Source organism: Colossoma macropomum, unplaced genomic scaffold, assembly GCF_904425465.1.
Source record: "Colossoma macropomum unplaced genomic scaffold, Colossoma_macropomum, whole genome shotgun sequence".
Lineage (NCBI taxonomy): Eukaryota > Metazoa > Chordata > Actinopteri > Characiformes > Serrasalmidae > Colossoma > Colossoma macropomum.
Window position 1 is genome coordinate 27,760,985 of NW_023494784.1, and position 13,228 is coordinate 27,774,212.

Sequence of the window (13,228 nt, forward strand, 5' to 3'; positions counted from 1 at the left end):
TCTACTGTCTATTATTGTATTTAAGCTTTCTGTCTGTCTCGTTTAAATCGTAGCGCGCTGCTTGAACAGGCCTGAAACGTCATTTCTGATTATTACCGTTTTAACAGCTTAATTGTATGTGTTTTTAATTTTTGTTTGCTTCGACGATGGCTGATTGCTTGGAATGGCATTTTTGCCCCTATTATTTCACAAATTTTAAATGCTGCTAACAGAACACGTTAAACAAGGTCGACGAACAAAAACAAAAAGTGGCATCCCCCTCAGAATGGTCCAGTACTAAGTTATCTATTGAGAGCGCTTTCTTCTCTCTGGTCAGGCGAGGGCACGGCGGTTTTGCTCAGCACGGCGGCCGAATAGGGCAGGAATCCGCTCTCGGAGCGCTGCGCGCTCGCCGTGCACGTGAAGTCAGAGCCGGCGCCGCGCGAGCCCAGCGCCCCGGCCGCCTGACTGCTGTGGCAGCTGAGGCACGAGCAGGGCCCAGTGGCGGAGGGCGCGCTGACCGCGGCCGCTGCTGCCGCTGCCGCCGCCGCTGCCGCCGAAGCCGCCGCCGAGCTGTTGAGGCCCGCGGGCGACTGGTATAGTCCCGGGTGGCGGAAACTGCAGAGCAGCTCGGGCCGCGAGTAGGGGTGCGAGAGCGCGCGGAACGTGTCGAGGGGCCGGATGGAGGTGGCGAAGGGCGAGGACGCGGCGCCCGAAGCTGCGGCCGCCGCCGCCGCCGCCGTCACACCGACGTGGGGGTAATAGTGCAGGGGCATATGAGAGTGGAATGGGTAGGGCAGACTTCCGGTCGCTGCCGCGTGCGTCATCATGTAGGTGTAGAAGCTGGGATCGGCCGGATGTGGCCAGGACATGGCCAGGCGCTGCCTCTTGTCCTTCATTCGCCGGTTCTGGAACCACACCTACACACACAGGGAACCGTGAGGTCACTTTGTCCACTTTGCCCAAACTCAGATCTCCTTGCTCCCCCCCCCACCCCAGGTATTGTGTTTGGGTAAGCTACTAGTCCAAGGTGGTCTAAAAAGCACAGGCCTACACGACTGAGCTCTAAAACAGACCTCCAAACGTGTGTGCTAAAAGCATAATTTCGGAAAAGGTCTGATTTCACGGTCTGTCACACAGGTGAGCTGTGTATTGTTAAAAACAGTCTAACAAAATCTTAATTGAAGCATAACAGCAGCAGAAGCGCATCACCAGGAAACACAAACCAAAATAAACATTTGGTTCAACAAAGCAGCGCGTCCAAAAAGACTCGAATGCAAAAAAAAAAAAGACTTTTTACGTTTTAGCTGATGCCATACACAATTATTCGAATCACAGCAGCCACCACTTTGTTATCATCTTAGTCTGAGTAAATTATTAACAGCTAGGCTTACAGTGTATTTTATAAAATGAGAAATTTAAATTGTTTTTTGTTTGTTTGTAACATGGCTGATGAGTAGAATACAATATGACTATTTGGGCTAAATAACATGAAGTTCACACATGCTATTTAGCCAAAATACCTTTGTATTTAAAATATATGCACGAGTAGGCCTAGCTTCAGTATTTAAATTGATGATTTTAAAAGAATTTCAATTGCCATAACCCGTTTTAAAGTACAGCGCGCGCTGTTGTGGCTTGTGGTGAAGTGTATGTGCGTTCCTACGTCTGTGAGTGCATGTAACTTAAGCCCCAATAATGTAGACCAGTTTAATGCTGTATGTGGTTTCAAAAACAATAATTTATAACTGATCGTTTTGTACATATTTCTATTATATTCACAAAACAGAAATAAATTGAATAACGTATTAAGCTGCCATTATATAAAGGAGCAACGTTTAAACTGCGTCCTACCTTTATTGTGGTCTCAGGCAGGTTTAACGCTGCAGCTAGCTCACACCTCCTGGGTCGAGAGACATAATTTTCTCTGTAAAACTCCTTCTCCAGTCTGGCGATCTGCTCTCTGGTAAAAGCGGTGCGGTACCTGCGCACCTGGTCTGAGCTGGAGTTGTTGGAGCTCCCGATGGAGTTGTGGTTGGAGACAGACGAGGAGCTCGAGTTGGAGCTGCCTGAGTTACTGTCAGAGAAACCTAAACACGGGGTGAAGAGGAAATACACAAAATAGTATTACAAACAAAAATGCAGTGATTTAGGCCTGAGTTTCTGTCAGAATGTAAATGTAAAGGTGTTGAGATCAAATCACAGCCGGGTGGATTTCTACAGCTTTTCATGCATCTTCGCTGCAAGACTACAAATTTAAGTAACTCACTACCCCAACAATATTTATTAACAAACAACAAAACAGAACACAAAACAAAACAAAACAATAAAAATCAGCACAGAAAAAATATTAATTATTCTTCTCGGAATAATTATTGTAGTGCAAAATAATGTCAAGGAAACCAACCGGTCTATTTCTATATTTATGTAGTGAAATGTGAAGAATGCCTATGCATATGAATTGATTTTGTAATGTATCATATATTACAATATTCACGCTCATATAAAATACCAGGAAACACCAGATTATGACTTTTAACTAGCCGGAAATTTAGCAGATTTCAAGGCTGGTAAAAAAAATACATCTAAATCTGTTTGGATTTTTTTTTGCACTGTTTCTGCATTATTAGTCAATAAAATATTACTGTTTACTCATCGATGTTGGACTTAGCATCAATCAAATGTTGAAATAATAAAACCTTTACACGTATGCAGACACAGAAATGCACCGTAGTGTGTGCGCGCGCTCACGTGTGTATGTGCGCGTGTGTGAGTGTGTGTGTGAGAGAGAAGTGATCTTACCTTTGTTGTTGTTTTCCTTGTGCTGGCTCGCGCTGCCCGGTGAGCGGTGAGCCGGACACCCCACTTCCACGTCGCTGTTCATTTCGGAGTCGGTGGACACCTCCGGGTACAGGCTCACTTTTTTCCTGCCGTCCGAGCTCGAGATGTCGGCCGAAGCGCTGTTGTCGCTCGGGTGGTGGTTCCCGAACAGGCTGTCGATCTCGAACTTGCCTTTGGCGGGCATGTCGCCCAGGGCGCCGTGCAGCGAGGCCGGGGGCAGTCTGGGGCTTAGGCGGCCCGCGTGCGCGGAGTTCTCCAGGGCCTCGAGCACCGCGCCGCCGCCGTTCGAGTCCGACAGGTTGGAGAGGCGCTTGGCTGCAACGGGACTGTGCAGCCCCCTCTCCATCAGAATCATCTCTTTTCTTATCCTCTCCATGGGGACGTGGCGCAGGAGAAAGCAGGCGAAGTCCGGCGAGCGGCGGCGGAGCTAATCCACATTCAGCTCTGCTACTGCCTCTAAATAATATAACACCTTTATGAGCGGGACGAAACTAGCAAAAAGAGAGATAGAAAGAAAAAAGAAAGAAAGAAAGAGAGAGACAGTGAGAGAGAGCGAGAGAGAGAGAGAGAGAAGAATGCCAGTGCGGGCGACGAGTAACTGCTCAAAATGACCCGTGCATCCTCTCCGGTCCGAGATGTCATTCATCAAAAAGTGGCTCGCTGCTCCGCCGTTAAAGGTGCGCGTGACGCCGCTCGCATGATCATTTATTGTAACAGGTTTATAAGCAAATAAAAGAGGGAGAGGGGCCGCGCGAGGGTGATGGAGGCGGCCAGCCACATATCCAGGTGGAGAGAGAGAGGAGAAGTGAGGAGAGGAGGCGCCGCGCCGCCGCTGATCTGCTCCTACTTTAGATGGCTCCTGGGTTTGGCCTCTGGGGTGAAATTGACAGTCTGATTAATAAAATGAGCCCGGCAACATTTCCCTCTTCATTTAGGAATATCATTATGCTTTGATTCTCTATTGTTCCTCCCTTCTGCGCAGACTCTCTCTTCTCCCCCTCTCTGCCTCCCTCTCTTTCTTTTTTTCCCCTTTTCTCTGTCCATTATTTCACTCAGACCGTTTTCGAATGAGACATTAGCTGAGGAGTTGCTTATTTTCACTGAAAGCGATTGTGGGCTTCACGGAATTGGCATTTTCTTAAAAGTGACTTATTTGTTTTTTGTTCTCGATCGAATAAACACTCAACACCGAAAATCACAGTGCAAATAGTTCTCAGCTCCTTTCTAAAACTATAACATGCTATTGTAATGTTTTTTACTGCAGCTGTAGTGTATTGTTGCAATGTGCATTCATTGTTCGTTGCCCAACGACAAAAAAGGCAACTAGGTCAATAAAACAGAATTAAAAATCACACACTTGTGCTAAATAATTAGCTTATAACGGTTAAATATCATTTAGTATTGTTTAAATAAAAAAAACAACAACAACGATAAAATGCGGTAAGAAGGCAATTTGTTAAAATACAATTTTTGTTGTATTATTTTATTTACAATGGTAAACAATAATATGCATGTTCCATAACAACATAAACATACATTATTTTCGTTTTTATCGAGATTTTGAGTCTTTTTTTATTCTTCCACATCACACAGTATGCAGTCCCAGAAACTCTATTATGGATTCTAATTGTGATTAATGAGGCTATCGAAATAACATTTGGTAAAAACAACCTACTTTCATATGTAGGGTACAATTAAAATAACTCCTCTAATAAGCACCCTCATTACTTCCACTGCCCTGTTCAGTTAGATCGCCTATTTCTGCCACCCTGTCTACTGTATTTCGTCTCAAAAATCTGGCAAGTCAGCAAGGTGTGCATTAATGTCTGATCCACATATGATGGTGAGAGCTGAGCTCCGGATCAGGCGCGCGCTTGAGGGAGTGGACGGCTCGTGATGGCGGGGTTAAGTGAGAGCGCAAGCTGCTTTCATTCGGCTTGAAGACCGGGGACGCGTGTGCAGAGCGCCGAGCCGCTTTCACGTCCTTTGGCGCCCCCATCAGCTTTTCTCCAGCGAGGCGGCGTTACATTTCAGAGCCATAACAGAAACAGTGAATTTGTATAGACCCCTGTAATGGCTTATATGGTTCAGTACTTAAACTGCTATTATGTATTACAGACCAAGACATACGAGAAGGATAGGAAGTAGATAAGTAGATAAATGAAACGCTTCTGAATAGCCTCAGCTCTCAACACAGCACAAAATACAAGGTACAGCATGATAACATAGCGCTTATTCTAGGAATTCAGCTGAACCGTAGGACAGAGGCGGGTAGTCACTAGTTCCATTTACTCAGTTACATTCAAATTAGTACATTTTTTATCGATTTATACTTTTCTGAGCATTTTTAAACGCTAATAATTTTGCTTACTCGTGTATTTGCGAGCAAACTAATCCACTTTTTACCCGTTCTCACTTTATCCATTCACATTGGGTTTTTTTGGAGGTTCAATTCCAATATGCTGTTGTTGACAGCACCTAGACTGTGTTGCTATTGTTCACACCTCTCCTTTTGTGCTTTGTATTTTGTTTTACACCAGGATCCCAAAAAGAGAATAATAATGTTTAACAAGTTGCAGTTTTGGTGCTGGATGTAAAAAGTTCCACTTTACTTATATAGGGGACTCTGTAAGTAAAAGTTAACTGAGTTAAGTAAGTAAAACGTTAAGAACGTTAAGTGTTTTTTTTTTCCTTGCTGATTATTTTCTAGGCTAATTCAACATCTATTTCAGTAATTATTGCAACTTGGGAACAATTTCATTACTTGAATATGGGCGCTAGGCTATTCTGCACACCTCTGCCATAGGAAACTGTTCAGATTTCAGCTGGCTCCTCTGGCTCCTCCAGAAGCATAATTGCTAAGTTTATGTAAGCTATGCTCCAGGTGTCCTTTAATATGCTAATATACTTTACATATTTAAAAAAGCACATTAAAACATTGTCTAATTTAAGTACTTACTTTTTAATTGAATCATGATTCAGTGATGCCTACTATAAAACGTGGCAGCATTTTAAATGATGTGTTGTTAGAAGCTATATCTGGCCCCAATAAAAGAAGGGACAATAACATGCTTTGTGTCATTCTGAATCACTTAACCCTTTATTTACATATTCGTGTCATTTTGTCTTGTTTGTGCACTGGTGTATTTGTACTGTGTGTATGTGTAAATATGAGCTACACTCTCAGAAATAGGTATGAAACTGTCACTGGGGTGGTACCCTCAAGGATACATCTCAGTACCTTTAGTTAGGGAACATAATTGTACCATAATCCATTGAAATGATATTTTCCAAGTTGTATGGACTTCGCACACCCTGTCTCGTCTCCAGGCTTTTAATTTTATCATTCTGTTTTAAAACATTAGGTTATTAAAAGGTACAAATATGTTCATTTCACCAGGAAAAACATATTTAAGGTACACAATTAGATCTTTAAACCGCTGTTGTACCTTTAAGGGTACATTTACATTGTTTGTACCTTTATGAATGAAAAATGTACCTGCACAGTACCTTTATTTCTAATAGTGTCTCTTATGTACCCCCCACGGATCAATAAAGTACACTTCTGTACAGATCTATCTATCTATCTATCTATCTATCTATCTATCTATCTACAGTAGTTACCAAATAACAAAAACAGTAGTTATGGAGTAATGAATTTTAAGATTAAAAATAGAATAATAAACGTGCAGCCTTATATGTATTATTCATTAATTGCAATAAATTATCTGGTAACTACTATGATACTGATCTGTAGTTAAGTCGTTATGACAGTAAGAAACTGAAATGTGGGCCAAATACAGGCCTTTGGATTTAACGGGTGAAAACTTTCCCAGTAATAGCTAGATCTCAAATTCAAAATATAACAATGGCAGCTACATTTTTTATCACGTATATAAGCGTGGGCATGAGCTCGTCAATGGGCTGTTCGGCGGTTTCTCATAAATGATGCTTCCTTACATAAGGAGGATCTTATAGCCTACCGTAATTGTAGCTTAACAACTACATAGATATTATAGCAATGATCGTGAACCCTGCTGTTATTTGGAACTGCTCTTGCATGCTTAGGTCTAGACAATATAAATGTCAAATGAACGACAGTGTATATTGTAAAATGGTTATAATTCGTGTACAGTAACGTTATAGTCTACTTATGGCTCACGTAGCGCATAAACATGCTTGTAAGGTCACAACCAATTTGAATGGACCTGTGCCGTTTTGAAAACATGCACTTACAAAGTGACCATATTTACAAAAGCGACAACACTATGCGATATACAACCATGTAAGTCACATGCACGTGAGTGTTTACGTAATTTACTTAACTCAAATTTCAGAACTTGAAAGAAGAGTTAAGTAAATTTGTAAGTTTGTAAAACTTTAAAGTGAATTTTACACATTAGGTTAAACATAACTATTCACAAAAATCATGCCACGTGTCAGAAAAAAAAAATAGAAAAATGCAAGATTAACATTTCAGTCAGCTCATTGGCCACTTGAGAAACCTCTAATTGTCTTGCTTTTTTAAAGATAGGCCAACTTCAGAAACAGCTCTAACATTTCTAAAACAGAAAGGGGCTGAGAAAAAACTAGGTGAGTCGTGTCTGACCTGGTTTTATTGCACTGCGTGGTATGTCAGCCAACTACAAAGCACCAGGTTGTGTACAAACCAGAGACAAAACAACAGGCTGTAGTCTGCAGTTCAAGTTCCTCGTCTGGTTTTGTTTCCGAAAGGCTTGACGGTTAGGAAGTCATCATACGGGCTCACAGCTGTTCACCCGGCAGCTCTACTTAGTGACCACGGCTGCGGACACGACTGCTGCCTTCAAAGGCGGCCATCGATCAACGGACGAGCTTCCACAATGTGGGCTGCTAGAGCCATCTAGCGATAAACTGATAATACTGCACGCCTCCGCGCGCTCTGGCTTCTTCTGCTTCTGCTGTAGTTTACCGACCACGCTGTGGTTTGCAAGCTAACCAGTGACCTTATAATTCCGTATAAATCATTACCGAGCTGTTCCGTAGGACATACAGGTTACTTCAGCAAATTTGCTCATTGCTCACAGTGGTTGGTGCAGATGTTACGGAACAACAAAATACTGAAAAAAACAATGTTTTAAACTACTTTGAAAAGTTACTCGTGTAGTCTTACACTTCCTAGCTTCCAATAATAGGTTAATAGAATGTAAACCACATATTATTGTTCTGTTAACTTACTATTAGAAAATCAATTTACTCAAAATGATGAGGCAAACATGTTATGCTACTTTTTAAAAGTTTAAACAGCGAATCATTTTTACAGTCAAAACAATGCATAGTCGAACATTTTTAGCCTTAATTAACACTTTGGTTGCATTGTCACCTTACATACACTGTGCGCTTGTTTGTACACTCTTAGCAGAAAGGGTTCTAAATAGCACTGAAGAAGGGTTCTTGGACTCTTAACAATAGTGGAACCCTTTTTAGTGCTATAGAACCATTTGCAAAATTATTTTCCAACATAGAGAAGAACCATTTGACCATACAAAGACACGCATTTAGATGGTCCTTTGAGCGTTTGTGGTTCCATACAGACCTATTGTCTTTAACAAGGAACAAATTTTGAAACAGAAACATGTACTGTTGGTATCCGAAAAGTGAAGGTAAAACATGTATTAAATATATTCTTTAACGAAAGTCTAGGTCTACTGATTCAGTTTTTGCACCAGCTAATAGTTCTTTTCTATCTTTGATAGTTTCTACAACTAGGAAATTTTAAAATCAGGACGTTTTGTAGTTTTTAGTTTACAGATCGCCGTGTCTTATTTAAGATCAGCCTCTAAATCGTTTTCTGACAACAAGGAGACCAGTGTTCGTTCTGGCAGGCTGTGAGAAGAGTATTTTCCATCACATTATTACTGCCTTGCTAATGGAGCTCGACTCAGATGCTAAATTACCTACCTTAGCTATTAAAATGTCTTATATACATTATATACACGACTTGATTGCTGTGGACCTAACCAACACATTTTCTTGTTTACAAAAGTAGGTAATCGGATAAACACACTCATTTTAATGTATTTTCTGATGTTTAAACATCACAAACACAAGACATTAAACAAGTTGCTGTGATGTAAAAGTTGTGTAAAATACATATTCTAAATAAATTCATCTACGAGATAAGATTCATTACAACAGTAGCCACAATATATTTTCAATCTAATTATAAAGGAAAAGTTATTCGACTTATTTAAGTAGCTTGTGACTTGGTAAGCAACCGATTTATTGCTGAATGTAGGTCTAAATCAAAAGCTAAGGCCAAACACGCTAACTCCAGCTAGGATTACTGCGTACAGTTTCAGCTGAGTCAGAAATAAATAGCCTACAGTTCGCCTAACTGAAAGTATATGGTAAGTAACGAGTGGAGAGGTTTCGGGGGCTTTGGCTCAATAGACTGATTTGGAAACAGGATGTCATGCCTAACGATGATGGAGGCTGTTAGAGATTCCATGCTTTAGTATACTGTTAAGTGTTAGTTAGCTGGTTTTAATCTATTCTAAAATTAATAGATTTAGGTGGATTAATTATCTAGTTTAATATATTCACTTGTAGTCCCAAATAGGCACAAAATATCAGAGAACAAACGCATGTGAGAGTAAAACACTGAACCTATAAATATAGTTAAGCATAGGCCTATAAACTCAGGCTTCAAATGCACTCGTTAAAGCACTCGTACGCATTGCGCTTAATTGGGGCATCTACAGAACATGTCAAGCTTAAGTTTTTTAACAATTCAGAATATGTGAAATGCTGGTTTATTTGTCATTGGTTAGCATACAGTATCAAAAAATAAGAAAAAATAAGAATGTTCATTGCAATCATCTCATGAATCTTTTTAAAAGCACAGCGTAGTATTTGACAACTTCATTATTTATTATTTATTATTATTTGTTGATAGCCCAGCATAATTGTCGATGTCCTAAAGCTCATTTAATTTTGAATAAGAAAGATCCTTGTCTCAAAGCATATTCCAGGACTTTAATATGTGTAAATATACATAATAAATGGGTAATTATGTCAGCAACAATAATAATAACAAATACATAGAACTGGTATGCGGCTTGCTTGGTTAAAAACTGTTTTGGAGAATTAGTAACCACATCTAAACATTATCGAAGGTCAACCTAGTTATTTGCATGTCACATGACCACCAGCAGCCAATCACATTTCAGGTTGTCAGAGTCCTGTAATTAGTCCGGAAAAATATAAAAGCTTCGCTGTCAACTGTATTGGTTGAGTGCTTTGCCCTACTTGCCTGGTCTGGATTAGCAGAGGATGATGGTTTTAATTAGTGTCAGGTGTAATCTCACGTATAGGACTGTAAGGGTGGTCAAATAAACATGGAGCTGGAGGAATTAGGCGGGGAAACAGCCTCGGTTGCCAACAGAAGTTTTTATCCGTCTGCTTTTGGACAACACTCGAATCGGTCTTCCTCAGGAGCCGCTGTGTACCCACTGTCGGAAGGAACAAGCTCTCTGAGCCCGGAGTGTTTCACCCCTTATGTGTCTTTTCCCAGCTCAGCGACCGGTGCCAACACGCAGGTCACCTTTGGGTGCCACTTCGCCAACAGTTGCTACACTTGCAAAGCCCCTCCAAGCGCTGCGTTTCAGCCGAGTGGCATGAACCACGGTGCCAATGGGAATGTAGGTGGACATTCAGCTGACAAGCAGGACACAGTCGGGTTCGGCAGGGCCGCGCTTCGCTGCGGTGAAGTCCCGGGTAGGGTTCGGGACTTAGGGGTCTATCAGGGCTACACGGGTCCCTACTCATACCCAAGGATCCCTGGATACATCGATGTGCCTGTAGCGCAGCGGGCAAGGACCAGAGATCAAAGACGTGAAAGTCCTTTCGCAGTAGAAGGCTACCAGCCATGGAACTGGTCGAGCAGTTGGAGCGGCCAGGTTTATTGTCCTAAGGAACAGACGCAGAGCTCGCATATCTGGAAATCATCACTAACAGGTAAGATCTGTAGCCTAACTCACATCTCACCTCCCCTTATTAGCCAGGGCCAATCGTAAAGGTGGGCTTTTCTGGCTAAAGTACTTATTTGAAGCACGGAAATTACATGCATTCAACGTGGGTGGTTTTGTTGAACTTAATGTACTGTGACGTATGCTACGCATTTCATTTCAGTCAAATAGAATATTGTGAGCATATAAGAACCAAAAATTAAATACAGCAACTGCGATGAACGTCAACATAGTTTAGTTTGTAAGCCAAACAACACTTCTCTTCGTTTTTTGAGTGTAAGGGTAATAAGTCACAAAGTAAATACAGAAATAAGCCATTACAAATATATACAAATATATATATACAAATATATATATATATATATATATATATATATATATATATATATAAGTCTTCAGTAGTTTGTTGTTTGTGTGCAGAGGACACAGCGCTGTCTCGGTCTGACCCTCGGCGGGTGAGGAAGAAACGGGTTCCCTACACGAAGCTACAGCTGAAGGAACTCGAGCATGAGTACACCATTACAAAGTTCATTACCAAAGAGAGGAGACGGCGGATAGCCTCCTCCACCAACCTGTCAGAGAGACAAGTGACTATATGGTTTCAGAATCGCCGTGTGAAGGACAAGAAGATCATTTCAAAAATATCTAAAGACTTTGAACCTTATCAGTGAATTAACAGCTGAAATAATGCGAGATCTTGCCGCCGCTCTTCAAATTCTGCGGTGCATTATTTATGGTAATGTGTGTGTCTATGTGTCCAGTCCTTGTTTGGTAAGGGTTATAGGTTAATCCAAATGTTATGATAAACAGATCTAAATGTATTTTAAATATTCTGTCGACCACTATCCGTTTTACAAAAGCACATATCACAGTTTCGGACATTAAGACTGCGACAGAAGACCATTCATTTGTTGATGCTTTTAGTCTTCTATGGCAAGACTAAACAGTTTCTGTTAATAGTTTTTTTTCCATAGAGATGTTTAAAGCGCACTGCTTCAGTTCACTGTTGATGCACCACAATAATTAGAATGAATTATCGTAAAACCACAACTTTATAAACTGGGAGTAGCCTGTGTGTTAGACGATACCACAATCATGAGGAACAATAAGGGGACAATGTATTACATGAATCATGACGCTTGTTACTGCTAAAGAATGGATGTCTAACACCTTAAATTTAATCACACATTTTTGGTAAATTATTGTTATTATTAATAATTTTATTGTTATTATTACTATTATTATTATTCGTAGTAGTAGTAGTGTGATTTAATCATAGTACTAATGCGACTGACAACAACAACAACAACAATAAGAAGAAGAAGAAGAAGAAGAAGAAGAAGAAATTATTACTTTTTTGTCAAACAGACCAAGACTGAGCACCGAGCGCGATTTGCAAGGTGGAGACACAAGCTGGCTTGGCTTCTGTGGTCTAGAAGAATCAAACAGTTCATATTTTACTGTAATGTTAAATGTGAGTCTCCTAAAATGTTCTTGTTTTGTTTGGATTTGTAATCTGACGGATCCGAGTCGGGAGCATTCAGTTCTGAAATGCTGAAATTCCAGTACAAGTATGGGCTAAAGCACGGCTACTGAAGTTCAGGCACGAGCTTTGTCCCTCCCCCCAAATCAAACTCCATCAGCCTTTAAAAGCCTTCTCGGTTTCTGTAAAGCGTTTTTTAGGACAATTTTCAATCTTTTACTCGGAGACTGAATCTTATCTTTACCGTTGACCTTGACACGCATTCTCAGACACGACCTTGACTGAAATGAGACTCATGAATAATGAAACAGCCCCCATTCATGGAACTGTCGTGCCATCTACTGGTCATGTTGTGCAACTACAGTTCAGCAGTGCTTTAACGAAAATGCCTTGCTCGTGTATGTTGGAAGTTAATTCAGGCGGCAGAACTGTATAATGTTGGGCGAAGGAAGGTTTCTCTGTGATTTTCCGCATTGTTAAGACATGAAATGCTCTGAAACAGAAACGCTGTAAAACAGGATTATGATGCTGTACCCACCGTTTCCTGTGGTCACAAAACACTTCCCACTCACACGCTGGTCCAGACACAAAGCGGCCGAGTGGCCATAAAGCATGCGGAAGGACTTAGCAACGGCTAAACCCCTGCAGAAAGCATCCTATATCATGTTGATGTTCTTCATCATTATCATTACAACAACAACAACAACAACAACAACAACAACAACAGTTTCGTCTCATGTCCTACATAACTGTAAAGGTTCATTCTGCCTGCAGATGCAGTGTGACATTGTGATAAAATGCACTTGGACTTGTTTTGGTAAATGTGAGTCTGGACTTTGACCTTGAACTATCTGATATTTTTTATACGGTCAGTGATTATGACTGTCCTTTTCTATGAAATAAATGCGATGCCTCA

The 13,228-nt window shown here is 41.0% G+C and overlaps 2 protein-coding genes across 2 annotated transcripts; one reads left to right on the forward strand and one right to left on the reverse strand.

Moving 5' to 3' along the window:
* Positions 1-281: 281 nt before the first annotated feature.
* evx2 (even-skipped homeobox 2) lies at positions 282-3,196 on the reverse strand. Its single transcript, XM_036573835.1, has 3 exons — positions 2,782-3,196; positions 1,834-2,069; positions 282-899 (listed from the first exon to the last, which is right to left on the reverse strand). Exons 1-3 carry the CDS (start codon positions 3,194-3,196, stop codon positions 282-284), a joined length of 1,269 nt encoding a protein of 422 aa, XP_036429728.1.
* Positions 3,197-10,063: 6,867 nt separating this feature from the next.
* Positions 10,064-13,228, forward strand: hoxd13a (homeobox D13a). The gene is made up of 2 exons (XM_036566792.1): positions 10,064-10,818; positions 11,250-13,228. Exons 1-2 carry the CDS (start codon positions 10,200-10,202, stop codon positions 11,498-11,500), a joined length of 870 nt encoding a protein of 289 aa, XP_036422685.1. The 5' UTR covers positions 10,064-10,199; the 3' UTR covers positions 11,501-13,228.